The sequence below is a fragment of the Chiloscyllium plagiosum genome, unplaced genomic scaffold (assembly GCF_037043375.1).
Source record: "Chiloscyllium plagiosum isolate Xiang-an unplaced genomic scaffold, Cpla_swu_hap1 HiC_scaffold_31, whole genome shotgun sequence".
Classification (NCBI taxonomy): domain Eukaryota; kingdom Metazoa; phylum Chordata; class Chondrichthyes; order Orectolobiformes; family Hemiscylliidae; genus Chiloscyllium; species Chiloscyllium plagiosum.
This window is the reverse complement of record NW_028270169.1, coordinates 8536310-8558425: the sequence shown is the minus strand read 5'-3', so window position 1 is coordinate 8558425 and position 22116 is coordinate 8536310. Positions and strand designations below refer to the sequence as shown.

General features: G+C 39.5%; 1 protein-coding gene across 2 annotated transcripts in view; it reads left to right on the top strand.

Annotated features, from left to right (window-relative positions):
• brip1 (BRCA1 interacting DNA helicase 1) overlaps positions 1-22116 on the top strand; it is a 241649-nt gene that overhangs the window by 72271 nt on the left and 147262 nt on the right. For both annotated transcript variants that reach the window (XM_087977199.1, XM_043718107.2), the window contains exons 8-14: positions 3387-3608; positions 3734-3933; positions 6939-7071; positions 10152-10306; positions 11359-11524; positions 12775-12912; positions 18747-18908. In XM_087977199.1, coding sequence (XP_087833325.1) covers positions 3387-3608; positions 3734-3933; positions 6939-7071; positions 10152-10306; positions 11359-11524; positions 12775-12912; positions 18747-18908 — 1176 coding nt within the window. The remainder of the gene's footprint in view (positions 1-3386; positions 3609-3733; positions 3934-6938; positions 7072-10151; positions 10307-11358; positions 11525-12774; positions 12913-18746; positions 18909-22116) is intronic.

The window sequence follows — 22116 nt, the reverse complement described above, 5'->3', positions numbered from 1 at the left end:
GTTCCCACTTACAAATATGGTGTCATCTGCATGATCCATTAGTATATGTACAGTTACATCGGTGAGGTCATGCCAACTTTTATTTTTCTGCCCATGCAAACTTTTAACTCAGAAGATTTAACTCACTGATTTCATTTCAGTGAATAAGAAAAGAAAACTGTCTCCCTACAGATTGATTATCTGCCAGAAACATAGGTGATTTAACAAATAAGAAAACAGGAAGCAGACATTTGCACAAAGAGGAAAAAATTGATTTGATTTATTATTGTTACATGTACTGAGATACAGTGAAAAGTATTGTTTTGCATGCTATGAAGACAAATCATACTTTATATAATACATCGGGGTAAAAGAATAGAATGCAGAATATAGTGTTACAGCTAGAGAAGGTGCAGGGAACGATCAACTCTAATACATGAGAGTCTGTTTATAAGTCTGGTAATAGCAGGGAAGAAGCTATTCTTGAATCTGTTGATAGGTGTTTTCAAACTTTTGTATCTTCTGTTGGATGGAAGAGGGTGGAAGAGAATATAACCAAGGTGAGAAGGATCTTTGATTATGTTGGCTGCTTTCCTGAGGCAGCGGGAAGTGTAGATGGAGTCAAAGGCAGGAAGGCTAATATGCATGATGGATTGGCCTCCGTTCGCAACTCTCTGTAACTTCTTGTGGTCTTGGGCAGAGTAGTTACCATACCAAGCTGTGATGTATCCAAATAAGATGTTTTTTGTGGTAGATCCATAAAAATTGTTAAGAATTATTGTGGATATGATGAATTTGCTTCGCCTTCTGAGGATGTGCTTTCTTGACTGTAGCGTTGACATGGATGGGCCAGGATAAATCGTTAGTGACATTTACTCTGAGGAACTTGAAGCTCTCGACTACCTCCACCTCAGCATCATTGATACAGACAAGGGCATGTCCTCAACTCTACTTCCTGAAGTCGATGACCTGCTCCTTCATTTTGCTGACATAGAGGGAGAAATTGTTGTCTTTACACCATGTCACTATCTCCTTCCTGTACTCTGTCTCGTTGTTGATTGAGATCCAACCTACTACGGTGGTGTCATCAGCAAATTTGTAAATGGAGTTCAAGCTGAATTTGGTGAGATAGTTGTGAGTGTGAGAGTATAGTAATGGGCTGAGTATACAGCCTTGTGGAGCACCTATGTTAAGGATAATTGTGGAGAAGGTGTTGTTGTCTCTCCTTATTGATGTAGTCTGTGGGTCAGGAAGTCAAGAATCCAGCTACAGTATTGGGAACAGAGTCTTAGGTCTTGGAGCTTGGAGATGAGTTTTATTTGGAATTATGGTGTTGAAGACAGAGCTAAAATTAATAAATAGGAGTCTGACGTGGGTGTCCTTATCCACATATTCCAGGAATGAGTGTTGGGCCAGGGAGATGGCAGCTGCTGTGGACCTATTGTAACAGTCAGCAAATTCTGACAGATCAAGACAACCTTGGAGGCTGGCGTTGATGTGTGCCATTACTAATTTCTTGAAGTACTTCATAATGATGGATGTGAAAGCCACTGGGGGCTAGTCATTAAGTCACTTTACCTAATTTTTGTTTGGCACCGGGATTATAGTGGTCTTCTTGAAGCAGATGGGAACCTCGCGACATAGTAAAGAGAGGATAAAGATGTCTAGAGAGATTCCTGCCAGGTGTCTGCTCAGATTTATTCATAAATCATCAGTGCCTAATCAGGGTTTTTCAGGCAGTGGAGACAAAACCCTCATGAAACTTCCTTATGTTGACACTTAGTTGATTTTTGACAAAAATTCAACTCTCTGTGTTAATTCTTGATCTGTTTTGAGTAAATTAAAATCTCGAAAGATATTAACAAGATTTCTGAAGCTTTTAGTATTATTTTTCACTAAGAGTATTCTAGGTGTATGAAAAATAATTTTATACTTTTTAACTCTTCAAGAAAATTTATCGTTGACATGGTTGTAGAAACCTAGCCTCTGAGAATAAAGAGAACAAACCCCACTTATTCTTGATGAAGGCTTTTACCCGAAACATTGATTTTACTACTCCTCGGATGCTGCCTGAACTGCTGTGCTTTTCCAGCACCACTCTACTCCAAAACCCCACTTCAATGCCTGAGCATGTAATCTAGGTTCATACTACAGTACAGAACTGACACAATGTATTTTATTGAATGAGATACTGAATTTTGAGGGATAAGTTAAACCAAAGCCCTGTCTGCCTGCTTAAGTGGATGAAAAGATCCTTGGTTATGGTTTAAGTTTACTGACTTTAGCATAATGTAAATGAAAAGCTGCAGTGCAGTCTGGGACCGAAGCCACATATCTGGAAGGTACGTCGGTTTCTTTCTCTGACAGTTCCTGTTACTTGCAGCTAACTTTCCATTAGTTAAAATCTGATCTAACTGGACACAGTACTAACATTATTAATAAACATAGTACTTAATGGTGAAATGTTTTAACAAAATAAAGACTAATTTTTCCAATATATAATTCAAGCTATGAAGTTCTGTACTCACAAGGGTGCCTAGTTATATGATTGTGGAGGATAGCAGAGTGACTCCTAAATTAATGAGTTTTCCATTCTAAACCAGGTGGCCAACATTGATAAATTTGATTGGAAATTAAAATAGAAACTTGCCGTTATGTCTGACATCCATCAGTTTAAGTCTTCACAACCAAATGCAAAAAACCATGCTGTGTACACTGCTTTGACTTTAGCCATCTGTTCACATTCCCAACACTTATATCTTCTTGTTTACTTTCATCCTGTTAGCTTCCCATACATCTCTACATCTGAGTTTCTTTAAGCCACACCAACTAACTCTGAGGTAGACTGTCTTCTGTTGACTGTGTACAAGTTGTGGCTCACGTGCTTTATCACGACTTTGGATCCACTTCTAGTTGGTTTCAAGACCAGGAGAGATATGCCTGTTTTTATGAACAGCATGTTGCTCCATAATAGAAGCAAAAGTTTAAAGCAGTCATGCAAAGTCAGTCAGTACCAGGCAGGTTAGCTGATTTTGCAGCTCCTTTAAAATCAGAAAAATATAAAGATTGGTGTTCTGTAAATTAGCTTTTCTGTCTGTCCAGCAACATGTTTTTCTACAGCATTTTAAATTTCTAATCCTCAATTAAAGCACCATGAAGAAAACCTGTCAGTAAAGTAAGAGGAGTAGAATTTTTTTAAATAAATGGGTCTTATCTAATGTCCTTTTAAATGATTGGCTGCACATGTTGCTTATTTTCTGTGTTTAATTTTCAATTTAGCTGACTCCATCTCATTTTTAATGAGAGAACTAGTTCATGTTGAAGTGTTGCATCTTTTTATTCTTTACTGTCCAGAATATTTTCATTCAGCTCTGAAAATTAGAATTTTGTATTTATTTTCCAATTAGGGGAAATCATGTCGTTACTATCATGGTGTCCATAAAATGAGTGAACAGAAAACTTTACAATGGATTCATGGTATGCATATGGCTTGGGACATTGAAGAATTGGTGAGCCTTGGAAAGAAGCTTCGTTCATGTCCATACTTTGTATCTCGTGAGTTGATGCAAGAGGCAGACATTGTATTCTGTCCGTACAATTATCTAATGGACCCACAAATAAGGGAGAGTGTAAGTGTTTTTGTAAAATAATTATCAAACAATTTTATATTCCTCATGGATCATACTAATCTGCATATTGTACTAGAGCATCATTATTGCTTTTTTGTGAATTTGTTTTTTTGCTTTCCTCATAGATGAAGATCAATTTGAAAGATCAAATTGTTATCTTTGATGAAGCACATAATATTGAAGACTGTGCACGGGAGTCATCTAGTTTTAGTGTCACAGAGAAACAGCTTTTATTTGCTCGAGAAGAACTGGATTGCATGGTCAACCAAAATATTAAGAGAAATGATCATGATGCACTGCGTACAGTCTGCTATAGTTTTACTAAGTAAGAAACAAGTCTGCATTTATTTATTAATTATGCCAATTTTATTTAACTGCTGTTGTTTGATAAAACTGCATTGAGAAAGCTATGGTCGGTAAGCTATCAGTATAGAGTATAAAGTACAGTTTATGTACCTGGAACATTAGAATTGTTTATAATCTTTCTTGAAGCAAAAATTGAAAAGAACTGTTGCCACAAAATCCATTGTCTATATGTTGTTTAAAACAGCCTATGTTGCAGTGATTACAAGGTTCTGCAGTCTCATCCTGTGGATCAGATGATTTCCTATCACTGTTAACTGTAGCAATTGATAACTTGTGCAGCTTTTGGTGATTATTTCATTTGTATCTACTATTCTTAAGAATTGTAATATTCTTAAGCTTTAAGATAATGTGTTCTACAATACTGTGCTGACATATACACCTAAAATCATTTCTCCTTATCCTTGAGGGTTCCATTCCTGAGAACCCCAACAAATGATGAAATTTGAGAGTGCGGAACTTGTTAAAAATCGTGGATACGCAAGTTTTATGCGCAGATGTTATCTTTTATTGTTTTTTATTTTGGCGCATATAGGCGAATTCACAACTCATCATTTCCTGGATAGAGAAGATTTACTGGTTTATGTTTATTACTACCTTTCTCTTCAAAAAGAAAAATAAATTGCTGATTGTGGATTATAGATCATGATGCTACTAGTGACATGATCAAGTTTTCTTGCAACCAGGATTAGTATCCTGCACAAACAAAAACAAATTGCTGGAAAAACTCAACAGATGCAGGGGTATCTATGGAGAGAAAGCAGCGTTAACATTTCAGGTCTAGTGCCCCAAAAGAGTGTTCTGAAGGGTCGCTAGACCTGAAATGTTAACTCTGCTTTCTCTCCATGGATACGAACACCTGCTGAGTTTTTCCAGCAGTTTCTGTTTATGTTTCTGATTTCTGGCATCTGCAGCTCTTTATTTTTTTTTGTTTCGTATCCTGCACAGTTGGACACTGCATACATTTCATGTGCCAGGTACAATGATAACAGATGACTTCAATTTGTACTGTGTACATACTTGATTAATTCAGTTGAACGTTGAAGAACCTCACATTCCTCTCAAGTAGAGCCTGTGAGTTCAGGTGGAGGGCGGGGATAAAGTCCTTCATATACTTTGGAAGTTGTTGCAGTCATTTTCCATTTCATTGTGCGTTTATGATTTGCCTGAGGATGGATGGCAACACAGGTGTGAGTCACAGATTCCACCTGGTAATCAAAGCCTCCTCCCTTGCCCCTCTCTGAACATCCATATTTCTTTCTTCCTTGCATTCCCTGTTGACCATGTCAATACTGATTTTCTGCATGTTCCCATCTAATTCTTTCTTTTATGTCCCAATCACCCAACATTACCCCAGGGCCCTGGCCCTACACCTCAGCTATTCCAACCATCATGTTAGACCATAGCTTCATCAACGCCCCTCCCCAACCCCAACAAAGGAAAGGTGATTGTGACCTCTGCAGTAACCTCATCTCCGACCCTTATATGTTGATATGCCTATCTTCACAATTATTGTCCCCTCTGCATGTTGCTTTCAGTCCCCGGAATTGGTTTGCTCAACATCCCTTGTACAATAGTGGCATATGATAAATCTTGACATTTATTGGGCTGACCCCAGGACTAACTGTGGCCCAACCCCCCGTGAGGTTTGGGCAGACAACCCTACCTAATAAGAGGCCAGACCCATGACTAATGTATGTGCAGCTCCCGACTGACTAGCAGTGAATCCCAGGACTGGTTGCACTGGACCTGTAAGCCTCACCATGACCCACTCCTCAAAATGTATTGATACATAACCCATGACCCTGACCACCCTAGTTGGCTGAAGGACGATGTCCAAATTCCTGTACTGAGATTGGATGCTGACTATGACAGTATACATGGACTGATCCACTAAGGACTGATCCCTTTTGATTTCCTGGCTTAGTCAATTAGTTGAAGCACATGAACTGTTTTTGCCATATAAGCTGCTGGCACAAGGGGTAAATTTGACATTGATGTAGCACCTCAGCAACATGTTCATCCCCCTGGCTGATCCCTGATTTCAACCATGACTGGATTTGTGTCTGTGCTCAGCAATGTGATGCAGAGGGTACTATGAATATTTAAATTCTGAAACAGGTGGCAAATCACACAAAGGCAAGGCAAGTCCAAGATGCTCTGAGCATTCAAATTGAAAAAAAAGGAATGAGTGCTGAGTGAGGAGTCTTAGATGCACTCCTATCCAACCGATGAGGTGGGTGTCTGTCCCTCTGCACAAGGTGTCCTGGTAGTAAAACTACAATGAAAGATGATGTATGCTCCAGACTGCAGCAGACTCCAGCTTTGAAGTAGAGAGCTGTATTCTGAATGGGATGCCATAGTGATATGGTGAGGCTGCTGCATGTCTGGTGCTAACTTGCATGGATGGGGTTGAGTGTTGCAATTGTTGCTACCATGGAATGTGATCTGAAATGCTGGAAATCACCGTCCAAGATAGAGGTCTGGAGGAGCAAGTGGCAAGTTGACTTTAATGTTGGGAATTGTCACTGTTCAGTTTCTATCCAGTCCATGGGAGAATACAAAACTGCGTCTCAGTAAGTTGCAATTATGACATGCAAATAGGCCTCTCGCTGGACTCTCATCTCTCCATTGAAAATCTGGTTACAGAATCTGACTTCTTTTTTCTTTGAAATTGAGAGTTTTATTTTTCCAGTTTCTGCATCTTGCCAATTGACTCACCATTGCTCATGTTTAGGGGCGAGGAATATTTCTCCCACAGTTTCTCTTAACACTGTTTTATGTAAGTATTGCTTTGTTTTTTTGATTTATTAGCATCTGATTCTGACATTACGCTTTAGTCAGCTGGCACTATTTTCTTTCTGGTTAGGTGAGAATTGTTTCAGTTTAAGATTTATAAAATGTCTACTTAGATTCTACTTCATGAAAAGCTGTTAATAGTTAATTATGTAAATTTCTTATTTGTAGCTGGCTAAAGGAATGTTCTGGGAATCTGGTGGAGAAGGAATATGAAACATCCTGCAGGGTCTGGAACGGGAAGGAAATGCTCACTGTTTTTCATAAATGGGGATTAACCAGTGCTACATTTTCCATTTTACAGGTAAATTGGTTATTTAATAATAGTAGCAAGGCTTTGATCAAAATACAAAGGGCTTCACACTTTGTCTTGCTTCCCCTATGATAATGTGACTAAATGCTAGCTGGGAATTCAGTGTAAAATACAACCGCTTAACGATTCAAGCAGTGCAGAGGTGAGCTAGTACCAACCATTGGTAAGGACATTTGAGTTGCTTTTCTACTGGGGAAACCTCCAGGTAGCATCTAGGAGTTTCCCACAATAAGGAAAGAAAAATTGGAGTTAAATTGTTATGTGCCAACTGTAGTTCATAACTAACAGAGAGATCTGCTGTGCAGCTATGAGCTATATTGTCCCTACCAAAGCACTCTGCATTGCATTTATTTTTAATTTTTAACTGGTTGGCATAGCATTTACTTTTCATTTTTAACTTGTTAATTTCCTATCATTTCTGCCGCACAAAATGAGATGAAATATTCACTTTAGTGGGGTTAGAGGCTGAAGGAATAGTTGAACCGAGCCTGTTGATGTAATCTGGCCGCCTTATTCTTAAACGTGCATTATAAATTCCAATGTTTACACCTGTCATGGAGAACCTATTACATTGTAATTAATGCCTCCTTCCTCCCTGGAGGTGCTGCATAGAGGTTGTCATAGAGTCACGGAGGTCTAAGCACAGAAAAAGGCTGTTTGGGCCATTGAGTTTTTGCCAGTCAAAAACAATCACCTAACTATTCAAATCCCATTTTCTGGCACTTGGCCCAAGGCCTTGCATGCCTTGGCAGCACAAATGTATATCTAAATGCTTCTTATTCTGCTTCTACCAATGTTACATGCAGTGAGTTCCAGATTCCCACCACCCTCTGGATAAAAACGATTTTCCTCACATTCCTTCCGAACCTCCTGCCTCTTACCTTAAAGCTATGCCCTCCCCTAGTCATTAGAGCGGCACGGTGACTCAGTGCTTAGCACTGTTACCTCACAGCGCCAGGGAGCTGGGCTCAATTCTAGCCTCGAGTGACTGTCTGCGTGGAGTTTGCATATTCTCCCCATGTCTGTGTCGGTTTCCTCCAGGTGCTCTGATTTCCTCCTACAATTCAAAGATGTGCAGGTTAGTTGAATTGGCCATGTTAAATTTCCCATCGTGTCCAGGAATATGTAGGTTTGGTGCATTAGTCAAGGGTAAATGTAGAATAATAGGGTAGAGGAATGGGTCTGGGTGGGTTACTCTTCGCAGAGTCGGTGTCGACTTGTTGGGCCAAATGGCCTATTTCCACACGATGTGTGGATTATGTGATTCTCACATTAAGAGGAAAAGTTGCTTCCCGTCTACCCTATTTATGCCCCTCATAATTTTATACATCTCAATCATGTATCATCCCAGTATCTCCTGCTCCAAGGAAAACAACTCCAGTCTATCCTGTATCTCTTCATAACTAAAACTTCCCAGCCTAGGTAACATCCTGGTACATCTCCTCTGCACCCTCTTTAATGCAATCACATCCCTCCTGTATTGTGGTTTCCAGAACTTCACACATTACTGTAGCTGTGGTCTAACCAACATTTTGTACAGTTCCAGCATAACCTTACTGCTATTAAACTGTATGGCTCAAACAAGTATCCCATATGCCTTCTTAACCACCTTATCTATCTTTCCTATATCTTAAGCAACCTATATACAGTACATGCAGAGCCAGGACCTTCTGATCTTTGGTCTTTCCCAGCATCCGAGTGTTGATCATGCATTCCCTTGCCTCATTTGTCCTGCCCAAGTGCATCACCTCGAATTTATTTGGATTGCATTCCATATGCCACTAACTAGCCTGTCCATACCCTCCTGGAATGTAAAGTTATCCTCCTCACTATTTACCAAACCATCAATTTTGGATTATCTGTGAATTTACTGATCAACTCACCTACAATAAATATCTAAATCATTTATATGTACTACAACAGCAGGAGTCCCACACTGAGCCCTGTGGAACTCCACTGGACTCAGGATTCCAGTCACAAAAACACCTCTCAAACATTATTTCTGCTTCCAGCCACTCTGATAATTGTGAATCCAATTATCCTAATTTCCTTGGATTCCAAGGGCTCCTATCTTTGCTTTGTGTCTCTCATGTAGACCTTATCAAAAACTTTGTGAAAGTCCATGTAGACTACATCAAAGTAGTTAATAAAAAGTACGACATTTATTGTATTGTAGATAGTTTTAGTTGACTGCATCAAAGTAGTTAATAAAAAGTATGATAGTTATTGTATTATAGATGGTTTCAGACTGCGTACAAATGTTTTATAAAGTACTAAAGACGAAAGCACCGAAGTGCCTAAAAATACATCGGTCACCTAAACACTTCTTTCAAACCTGGTACATTAGAGTTTTAGACTCCATGACATTTGCACCCGAGAAGGTCTTGCAGTCCTGTGGTTTTTGAACAGATCAAAAGCTGACTCGAGAGTTCAACTGTTACTTATATTTCAACAGCACTACAAAGATGGATATAAAACTGCATTCTTCAGTTGTCCATTTACTTCTCTTTATAGTCAATTTGGTTATTATTTGGTGAGACCTGGGATCAGGGAAGCCTATCCTGCTTTCTTTCAATTAAGGATGGTATATGAAGACCATGAAGGGACAAGAAGAGAAATAAAATATGGTTTTGAAAATATGAGTTTGTTTTAAATCTAAAACTTAATTCAGCTTTTCTGAATAGATTATTCAAGTCTCAGACATGCGATTAATGTTAATAAATTGTGTCAGCATCTCCACAATTAAAGTAATAGAGCCAGTATTCCATGTTTACTTCTGGGATTGGTAACCTCAACCCACTGAATGATTCATGGATCTATATTCATGCTGCTTTACAGATGTCAGTTCCTTGAATTTATTTGGGAATACAGCTTATGAAGGGAAAAGTACATGTTTGCAGTCAGCTGCAGTCATTTAAAGTAAAATTTTACAATACGTTTGAAAATACTGTACTTAATGTAGATGATTAATGGGCAAATGCCATCACTTATTCAGTAGCTGCCTTAATCCATGCTACTTCAAGCTGTATTTAGTATAAAATTATATATATGAATGACTTTTTGATATGCAGAAAAACCTGGATGCTGTACTGGAGAAAGAAGAGAAGGTACTTCTGATGAATGGACAGCAGGGGTCTGTAACAGTCCCAACTGTAAGTGCACCAACACAGATGATGTTGAAAGGACTTTTCATGGTGCTTGATTTTCTCTTCAGGGACAGCTGCAGGTGAGTGCTGGAAACTTCTTAATCTATTCAGACTTTAGAAGCTGTAGTTTAAAAAAGAATTAAAATGATGTTTGGCATAATATGATTATTTGGAGCTTTCCCACTACAAACATTTTGTGATTTATATAAATTCAGACCATTTTAATTTGAGCACAACCTGATTGTAAAATAGTGTCTAACCTTAACAGAATTTCCATTACATATACTGTAATCACTTGACCATTCTGTGGGTCAGTGCCTTGATGAAGTGGCAACTCATTAATTGACAAAAATCAACCTCCTTGTCTGGTATAAATCCGTGATATACCAGAAAAAGACATTTAATTCAATTTGTTACTTCCTTTGTAATTGTCGGTATTTGCTTTCCTTAAGCTATTGGAGTACCATATTGTTTTAAAACAGGAAATCTTGTTTATGTACCGTCGTGTTTTCTTTTACTATTATTCATATTGAAGCAATCAAAGTATCTAGATTCTAAAACTGTAAAGAAAATTGTTTCCTTCACATGATGTTAATTGTGCATTTAGATAGCATCACCATATTGTATTATTTAATCCTTTGAAATTGGTCATCATTGTTGAATGATAACAGTTTATGTAAGCCTAAAATGCAAACCCATAAAATGTCAGAATATCCGAAGATAGCTGTAAATTAAATATTTTTGTGAACCTTGGAAGAGCAGTCCGTCTGCAGCAATAGGAAGACTGTCTTTAAGATGTTTTCTGAATTAGGGGTATAAGTGGTAGTGAATTATATTACATTATTAGCTAAGTATGGAGTTACTTATTATTTCAAGGAAGTTCTTTTCATTCTGTCGTGAGATGTAATCATTGCTGGCAAGGTAAGCATTTGTTGCTCATCCCTGATTGCCTTTGAGAGGGAGTGGTGAGGCCGTTTTTTGAACTGCTATTCTGTCTTGTCTTTTGTCCACAATGTTGTTAGGACGGGAGTTCCTTTAGAAGAATAATTAGTATATTAAGGATAAATAGGATTTTTGAGGAGAAGGTTGCTGTGACGTGACATATTTTTGACATAATAAATTGTTCCTATAGATTTATAGATGACTATAGGGTGGCAGTACAGCAGACTTACACATGGACCAACCAGCCAGATATTCCTGATGAAAATGGTTTCTTTGCACGCCCTCGATACAGGAGAGGTTCGCGGAAAAAGACTGCTCTGCTGACCCTGAACTTTTGGTGTTTAAATCCAGCAGTGGTGAGTCCTATAATTAAATAATATCATGCATTGTATCCTCTCCCTGCCTGCTACGTGCTCTCCCATTTTATCAATACATGTACACACCACAATGCTATGTGCTCTCCTTTCAGTGCTGTCATCCTCTTATGACCATGCATGCCCCTGCTCAATCCTCATAATGCCAGTGGGTATTCAAAGTGCCTTTATGAATGCCTACTATGTCCTATGCCCACCAGATCTGCTTAATGACTAAGTCCTCTTTATGATCCCATGTAAGCCCACTCAGCATCTCAGTGCATCCTTTTGTGCATTTACTCAGCCCTTGAGGCCCCTGTGTGCACTCACCCGGCTGTCACTTTCCTGTATGTGCAGCCAGCTTTCCTTCTGTCGGTGCTCATGCTTCCTCCTGCTTCTTCTCTCAATGCCCAACCCTCGCATGCTTTCTCTCTCATCTCCACATCCTCGTTGGCATTCTCTTTTGACGTGCCCTCATCCTACTTCTCTCATGCTCCACCTTACCCTGGGCAATTTGCTGTCACTCCACCTCTTGCCTGAGGTCTCCGTGCTCACACTTGCATCCCCTCAAAATAAATCGCCCTACCACTCCATTCCCACTCCTCTGCCAGCCCTCCACCTCCATTCCTGGCACTGTTCATTTGTCCCCGAACTGTCGGGCACTTAACTTGCACTACCATTTTGCAACCCTCTCTGAGCACTTTCCTCCCATACTTTTGCTATCTCTATCTTGTTTTTTCCTTGTTTCAATACCTCCTTGTCTATGTATGCATGCTCTCTTCTCTTGTTAACACCTCATCTGTGTGTGCATGTGCTGTACTCTCCTTTGGCAACATTTCTGTGTGCACATGCTCTCCTGTCACCTATATTCTCTTTCCTCTTGTTCTCTGATGACCTGTGCTAAATACACTCTCTTCTTATTTCTCCCACATCCATGCATGCTTTCTCTTCTTGCTCCCTCTTGTCCCTGTTTGTCTCTCTCTCTCCCTCCCTCCTCACCCATGAGTACACACACTCTGTGCTCTCTCTCCCCTTGCTTGTACATTATCTCCTCTTGCCTCCTCGCCCATGCATACATGCACTTTGCTCCTTTTTTTTTCATCTTTCTTCCTCCCAAAATGAAAACCATTGATGCTAAACTTTCTGATTAGTGGATTTAACTTGACATCATGCTATGCTGCACCTTTTACTTAAGCCACTGAGCAAGTTGAATTTAATAATAGTCTTAAATTGTTTTGTTTATTTTCTTTTAGGCTTTTTCAGATCTCAATTGCGTCAGGACAATTGTCCTAACATCAGGGACATTGTCGCCAATGGAGTCATTCTCTTCAGAGCTGGGTGTAAAGTTCAGTATCCAGCTGGAGGCAAACCATGTCATTGACAACTCTCAGGTAATGAGCCACACTATTTAATTCCCAACTAATGATTCAATCACCAGGGGCAAACCGGAAGTTATATCTGATTTTTTATTAAGTTGGGAGTGTTTGTGATGAGGACATCTACAGATCCATCCAGGTTATAATAAGCTGTTTATTTGACATAGATATTACAGGGAAATATCTTTACCACCAATTATTAATAGCTAAATGGCCACGTGCATTTGAGGTTTTTATTCACTGTTTTCCTTTACATTTTCATAGCAGTTCATAAACCTCATGAATTGTTCGATCAAATAGCTCTTGCAATAGGTGTAATTCATCTGCTATAAACTACCTTGAGCTGCCTGAGGATATGAGAAGGCATTATATCGATCTTCCCCAGAAGATAGTCATAATTGTTTCTTTTTCAAGGTTGACTCAGATAGTTTTTGATAGACAAGAGAAGCAGTAGTTTGGGTACAGACAGAAAGGTGGAGATGATACTTCAATCAGATCAGCCATGATTTTTATTGAATAATGGACAGGCTCAAAAAGCCTACCCCTGCTTCTGAGTCCTATGTATATGCAAATTCTATAATTTCTTTTTCCCACTCAGGCCCTTTTCTCAGGTAATGTTTGCTAAAGGTCAAATGTGAGTCTAATACCGCATTTATACTGAAGTGAATTAAACTCTGATTATAAATCTGGAGTCATTAATTGACCAAACACACAGATCTCTCCCTTTTTTTTCTAGTGGGGAAGTAAAATTCTGAGGAAATTAATGAAAGCCTGGTGAAAATCTCCTGTACACTTGATTTGAAATTGAATGGACAGTGAGTGCATTGTACTTGGAATGTGATGCTTCCCAATGGCTGGCTTTGTCAACGTGGATGGGGCTGAGTGGTTATGAGCCATAATCTCTTCTTTGAATGTTCAGTTTTCATTAGTCAAGAAGTATTTGGAAATATAAATAATATTCCAGGTAACTAATCTTGACTAACTGATACAATTTATCCAATCTGCTAAAGTACATTCCAATCTATTTTGCTGGAGAAAGATTACTTTGGAAAATAATTGTTCTTTCAATTTTATATTTTCGTATTAATCTAATACTAGTTTATAAAAAATGTGGAAACATAGAGATGATTATCCCTTTACCTTGAGCACTTGATTAAATATAAATGCCAACTTCACCCACTTAGAATATATTTGACTGAGTACAGATGAATGTAGAGAGATGAAAGAGTTAAACAGTTAGAAACAAAGCATGGATATAGCCCACATACACAGCCCATTAAATCAGTTCAAAGTTCTACATTTTGTAGATGCACCACAGGAATGTTTGAGACTTCATTAGTTTTATGTTTTTAACTTGAGATTATACCATCTGGTGAGGTCTGCTAATAACATTCTTTATTTTGGTTAACTTGAAATAATGAACAGAACAAATTTATACAGAACAGAACATGGGTGTACTTAACTCTTATTTAAACCTTATTAATAAATACTCCATTAGATCAAAGAAAATCAGGGGTGAAAATTGCATTTGTCTGCAAAATGTTAGTTTAAAAAGTTGACTGGGAGACCACCAAGGTAATGAATACAGGAGCAGATAGCATGTCTGGCAATAAAAGAGTGATATATGCTCTTAAAATTTACATTTAAAATGTTCTGTTTTCATTACATTACGAAACTGTGCGTAAAAAGCACAGGCAATTTCTAAGTTTATCAGTGGTGTGTCTCAAAGTATTTGATGAGAGAAACCTTTTGAATCTCCCTGCATACTTTTGATAATTATAAGATGAGGGTCACTAATATTATCATGCTTCAAGAGTAGTAGTCTGAAACTGTTATACCCCTAAAATTACATCTAGCTCAGGTCAGGATGAATGGTTTGCAGTGAAAATTGATCCAATAATCGCACCTGCTGGATACGTTTTCATGTATGCACTCCTATTTATTAGTTCACATTTCAGTGAAGAGAAAAATATAGTGTTGCAATCCACACATGTAGCCCATTACCAATAGGACTGATACTCATGCTCTAAAAATGTATGAAATAAACAAGCATATAAAAATTTGGGTCAGTTTGTTGAAAAGGTATTCTGCCTTTTTTAAAATGTAATTTTCCTGAAGTTTCTGATCAATCATCATATAAAGGCAAAATTGTTCTTTTTTTTCATCCAATAATCCACTAAATCTGCTCTGAAGATGACCTGTTATAGGAATATCAGTTGCCCTCAACGGAATAAGGCTGGGCTCCTCATCACCAAATCCCAAGAAATAAAACATTTTCTTAAAATGACAAAAATTAAAATTTTAATAACTTGAATATATATAGGGTGCAAGAGGTTTGATTACTGTATAGGAAAGTTTTATTTTGATTTTTCTGGGTGATTATTGTAAGGTCTCATATTATGGGTTCCTCCAGGTGGGAAATTAGCCAGACAGTGATTTACTTATTTTGAAGGGTCATCGAGAGGAAAGAGGTACTTTCACCAAAGTGGAAAAAAAAGGGACAGGTAATTTATGCTCACAGAAATAATCATGCTTATGAATGGTTTTGATGTGGAAAATACTGAGAGATTGTTTACCCTGGTGGGGGAATCTACAACAGTGGAGCACAGTTTCAGGATAAAGTTAAAATGTATTAAGGATACTTCGCTCTCTTGTACTTTAAAGCTAATGTTCAATGTCAGAGATCATGTTGCAGCATATTTCTTGTTTTTCCATGTTTTTTGTGCTTGGTGATCATGATTTACCCCTTCCTCAGTGATGCTGATCTTGTGTTTCCCAGCTGTAATCTTAATCCAAAATGGCGACCAAAGCTTCATTATCTTTTACAATTGGAGCTTCAAAGCTAAATAAAAATCACACTTCGTTACAGCTCTAGTTTAAATGTCAGCAGTTGGGAAATTACCTGTACATCTGTAAATTGTCAGTCAACATCAGTGCTAGAGTACCAGTTTATGAGTTAACAGTGGTTATTAGCAACACAGTTAGCCTCATAATGTCTTAACTTCTCCACCATTGGATCTGTGCAATATAGTACAGAAGCTTGTATTACGCTTGTATACTTGAAAATATATTGGCTGGTAGATACCTTAACTATTTGATTGCTGAAGATCCTAACAATTTTAATGAAATGTTAGTGTGTTTTAAGTACTTTTTGAGCATAGGATTCCTACAAGAATATCTTCAGTATGTTTTCTTTTAATGCATGAAGTATGACTTAATATACAAGAACAGTTTGTTCAAGATAAATTAATCTGTTCCTTAATACCTCATTTGGTTCAAAAAATATTTTAAAAGCCTAAAGATTATGCTGTGCTGTAGATTCACAAGCACTAACCATGTCTGTCAGCTCTTCCTTACAATTTTCATAGCATCTTTGCTAACGGTTCATGTCTGCTATGTTGTTCAAGTGCCCTTTTCTCATGTTGGACCTGAATGGATTACATTCTCAGAATAAGGGGTTGAGCTTTCAAGATTGAAAGTTAAATAGTTGTGAATCATGAGAATTGCTGTGGTTCTGTTCGCCGAGCTGGAAGTTTTTGTTGCAAACGTTTCGTCCCCTGGCTAGGCGACATCATCAGTGCTTGGGAGCCTCCTGCGAAGCACTTCTTTGATGTTTCCTCCGGCATTTATAGTGGTCTGTCCCTGCCGCTTCCGGTTGTCAGTTTCAGCTGTCCGCTGTAGTGGTTGGTATATTGGGTCCAGTCGATGTGTTTGTTGATGGAGCTTGTGGATGAGTGCCATGCCTCTAGGAATTCCCTGGCTGTTCTCTGTCTGGCTTGCCCTATGATAGTAGTGTTGTCCCAGTCGAATTCATGTTGCTTGTTGTCTGCGTGTGTGGCTACCAAGGATAGCTGGTCGTGTCGTTTCGTGGCTAGTTGATGTTCATGTATGCGGATTGCTAGCTGTCTTCCTGTTTGTCCTATATAGTGTTTAGTGCAGTCCTTGCATGGTATTTTGTACACTAGTAGTGTACAAAATACCATGCAAGGACTGCACTAAACACTACATAGGACAAACAGGAAGACAGCTAGCAATCCGCATACATGAACATCAACTAGCCACGAAACGACACGACCAGCTATCCTTGGTAGCCACACACGCAGACAACAAGCAACATGAATTCGACTGGGACAACACTACTATCATAGGGCAAGCCAGACAGAGAACAGCCAGGGAATTCCTAGAGGCATGGCATTCATCCATAAACTCCATCAACAAACACATCGACCTGGACCCAATATACCAACCACTACAGCGGACAGCTGAAACTGACAACCGGAAGCGGTAGGGACAGACCACTATAAATGCCGGAGGAAACATCAAAGAAGCGCTTTGCAGGAGGCTCCCAAGCACTGATGATGTCCCCTAGCCAGGGGACGAAACGTTTGCAACAAAAACTTCCAGCTCGGCGAACAGAACCACAGCAACGAGCACCCGAGCTACAAATCTTCGCACAAACTTTAATCATGAGAATTCTTAATTTTGAAAGCTGTGAATGCTCAGTAATTAAAAATACCTAGGAAATCAGCATTTTTAAATACTAAGAGAGCCAAGAGATATTTGGGGAGCATGTGAAGGGGTATTTGAAGTCAAATATAATTGTGATCTCAGTGAATGATGGAACAGGTTTGGAGGGCTGAATGACCTCCTGCTCCTGATGTTATTGTGTCCAAGAACTGAGATCTAGAAGATATCCCAGCCAAGAGTGATTTTTTCATGTCCTGATTTCCCATATGTACTAAGCAGTGACCCTTGCTGGGAAGCACATAATCTGAAGGTGAATTCTTAATGACGTCACCTCTCTTTACCCTAGTGTCATTACAATCATTTTAATTGATAATGCACAACTCAACATATTGGGGTTTTAATATTACCCAATTTGATTTGTATAGCTTAGTACCACATCATTGCCTCAGAAGATATGGGGGCAGCTTTTGAATATATTCTGAAGAATGATAACATTTTTCTGACTCTGGCAATAATATCAATAATACAAAATAAAAACTAACATGACAGCTAACAAACCTAACCAAATTAGGTCTTGGATCTAATGAGAAACATATCTTTAAAGCTAACTAGTTATGTAAGTGAAGATTTTGTTTTATGTTTTGAATACTGTCACTTAAGTCTTGGCTTATTAAACAATTCTTTGAACTATGAGGGAGCAAATAATTGGATCTTTTCTTTGTAGAAATCGTATGACATATTCAACATATTTAAGTTTTACAAACCACACAGCTGTTTCTTAAAAATTATGTTCTAAATCTTTCTCATCTTCATTAAGTGAGGCTTCACTGGCTTCCAGCTGCATGTCTCTTTATGATGGTCATAATCTTTGTTTTCGTTTGTTGATCTTGCAAGTGTAGTTTTATTCTGCTTTTCCAAGATCATGACTTTTGTCAGCATTTCTCCAACCTCATATTCTCCATCAGTTTTCTATTTTTAATTTTAGTGATTCTGAAGACAGGTGTTTAAGGCACATGGTCAGCAATATGGCAGCCATACAAGATGCATCCCCAGGGAAAGAAAATAAACTTAGCAAGGAAAGATGTGCAGCTCTGTTATTTGACGGGAAGACTTCGAGTATAATTTGGACTACCTAGTGGACAAGGTGTTAGTCCATTAAAAGCAGTGTTATGAGGGTGTGGTACAAATATAGTCTTCAACAAAACTCAGAGCTAAAGAAGGAAGTTGGTGAATGTGATATGAAGAGGCTATCAAAAATAAAAGTCATTCCATGTTACTTTTGTACCCAAAAATGAGTCAATTATGTAATCACATCAACATGAACCAATATGAATTCCTGTGTCACTGTTGTCTCTGTAACTAATTTATTTACTTTTCTCTAGGTATGGGTAGGAACAATCGGAACAGGACCAAATGGGCGAAAACTCTGTGCCACCTTCCAACACACAGAGACATTTGAGTTTCAGGATGAAGCTGGAGAACTGCTGCTGAAGATTTGTCAAATTGTTACTCAGGGTGTACTCTGCTTTCTACCTTCATACAAGGTAATAAAATAAGAATCAATATTTTACTAATCCAGTGTAATAATCTTTGCAGTGTGCCCTGTTCAAGTATTTCCTTCTAATGATTCTGCAATGTTCAGCACCATTCTGACTCCTCAGATACTGAAGCAGTCCATCTACTGAGTCAGTGTGGGTGGAAGTTAGGAACAGCATGGGAACAGCCACCTCATTGGGGATTTTCTACAGACCCCCAAATAGCAGTAGAGAGATTGAAGAACTCATAGGCTGGCAAATGTTGGAAAAATGCAGATGTAGCAGGGTTGTTGTTATGGGTGACTTCAACTTTCCCAATATTGATTGGAACCTCCTTAGTGCAGATGGTTTGTAATGGAGCCGTTTTTGTCAGATGTGTTCAGGAGGGTTTCCTTACACTATAGGTAGACAGACTGATGAGGGGAGAAGCCATTTTGGATTTGGTGCTCGGCAATGAGCCAGGACAGGTGGGAGAACACTTTGGTGACAGTGATCATGACTACTTCACATTTACCATAGACTTGGAGAGGGAACGGAGCAGTTACCGAGGGAAGCTATTTAATTGGGTGAAAGGAAATTATGACGCTATCAGACAGGAGTTGGGAAGTACAGACAGGGAGCAATTGTTCCACAGAAAGGGCACAACAGACATGTGGAGACTGTTTAAGGAGCAGTTGGTGCAAGTGATGTACAAATTTGTTCCTCTGAGACAGGTAAGAAGGGGTAAGATTAAGGAAACTTGGATGACGAGAACAGAGGAGCTTCTCGTCAAAAGGAAGAAGTCAGCTTACGTAAGGTGGAGGAAGCAAGGATCTAGCACAGCTTTAGAGGATTACAGAAAGGAGCTCAGAAATGGACTGAGGAGAGCCAAGGGGGCACAAGAAAGGCTTGGCAAGAAGGATTAGGGAGAAGCCAAAGGCATTTTACTCATACGTGAGGAATAAGAGAACGATCAGGGAGAAAGTGGGGCCGATCATGGATAGCATAGGGAACATGTGCGTGGAGTCTGAGCAAATAGGGGAAGCCCTAAATGATTTTTTTGCTTCGTTTTTCACTAAGGAAAGGAACCTTGTTGTAAATGAGAACTTTGAGGAGCTGGGATACAGTCTTGACCAGATCAAGATTGATGAAGTTGATGTGCTGGAAATTTTGGCAAACATTAAGATTGATAAGCCCCCAGGGCCAGACCAGATTTATCCTAGGCTGCTCCTGGAAGTGAGAAAGGAGGTTGCTAGGCTGCTGGCAAAGATCTTTGCCTCCTCACTCTCCACGGGAGTCGTACCGGAGGATTGGAAGGAGGCGAATGTTGTTCCTTTTTACAAGAAGGGTAATAGGGAAATCCCTGGCAATTACAGACCAGTCAGTCTTGCGTCTATGGTCAGCAAAGTTTTAGAAAGAATTCTGAGGGATAGGATTTATGACTATTTGGGAAAGCATAGCATGATTAAAGGCAGTCAGCATGGTTTTGTGAGGGGCAGGTCATGCCTCTCAAATCTTATTGAGCGCTTTGAGTGGGTGACAAGACAAGTCAATGAAGGTCAAGCAGTGGATGTGGTGTATATGGACTTCAGCAAGGCATTTGACAAGGTTCCCCATGGTAGGCTCAGTCATAAAGTCAGGAGGTATGGGATACAGGGAGATTTGGCTATCTGGATTCAGAATTGGTTTGGTTGACAGAAGGCAGAGAGTGGTTGTAGATGGAAAGTATTCTGCCTGAAGGTCAGTGTTGAGCCCGCAGGGCTCTGTTCTTGGGTCTCTGCTTATTGTAGTTTTTATAAATGACTTGGATGAGGAGGTTGAGGAGTGGGTTAGTAAATTTGCAGATGACACAACGGTTGGAGGTGCCGTTGATAGTATCGAGGGCTATTGCAGGCTGCAGTGCGACACAGGATGCAGAGCTGGGCTGAGAAATGGCAGATGGAGTTCAACCTGGATAAATGTGAAGTGATGTATTTTGGAAGGTTGAACTTGAATGCTGAATATAGGATTAAAGACAGAATTCTTGGTAGTGTGGAGGAACAGAGGAATCTTGTTGTTCAAGTACATAGATCCCTCAAAGTTGCCACCCAAGTGGATAGGGTTGTGAAGAAAGTGTATGGTGTTTTGGCTTTCATTGACAGGGGTATCGAGTTTAAGAGCCGTGAGGTTTTGCTTCAGCTCTACAAGTCCCTGGTGAGACCACACTTGGAATATTGTGTCCAGTTCTGGTCGCCCTACTATAAGAAGGATACAGAGGCTTTGGAGAGGGTGCCAAGAAGGGTTACCAGGATGCTGCCTGGACTAGAGGGTTTGCCTTATGAAGAGAGGTTGACTAAACCCGGACCTTTCTCTCAAGAGACTTGATCGAGGTATACAAGATAATGAGAGGCATGGGTAGAGTCAGTAGCTAGAGACTTTTCCCCAGGGCAGGATTGACTCGCATAGGGATCATAGTTTTAAAGTATTAGGAGAAAGGTATAGGGGGATGTCAGAGGAAGGTTCTTTTCGTAGAGAATTGTGAATGCATGGAATGCGTTGCCAGCTGTGGTGTTGGAAGCAGAGTCATTAGGGACATTTAAGCGACTGCTGGACATGCACAAGGATAGCAGTGAATTGAGGGTTTAAGTTATTTTATTTTACATTAGGATTACACCTCGGCACAACATCATGGGCCAAAGAGCCTGTTGTGTGCTGTACTTTTCTATGTTCTATATTCTATGTCAACAATATCTAGGCTTGTGCTGACAAGTGGCAAGTAACATTTGCACCACACAAATGCCAGGCAATGACCATTTCCAATAAGAGACAATCTATCCAATGCGCCTTAACATTAAGTGGTGTTATACCATACCCAACTATTGACATCCTTGGGATAACCATTGACCAAAAACTCAACTGGATTTGCTACATAAACACAGTAGCAACAGGCGCAGCTCAGAGGCTAAGAATACTACAGCAAGTAACTCACTTCCTGATTCCCCAAAGCCTGCCTATCATCTACAAGGAGCAGGAGATTTGACGTTTCTGGCAAAAGCCCTTCTTCAGGAACGACTTATTCCTGATGAAGGGCTTTTGCCCGAAACGTCGACTCCCCTGCTCCTCGGATGCTGCCTGATCTGCTGTGCTTTTCTAGCACCACACTCTTGACTCTGATCTCCAGCATTTGCAGTCCTCACTTTCGCCTATCATCTACAAGGCGCAAGTTGGGAGTGTGATGGAGTACTCCTTACTTGCCTCA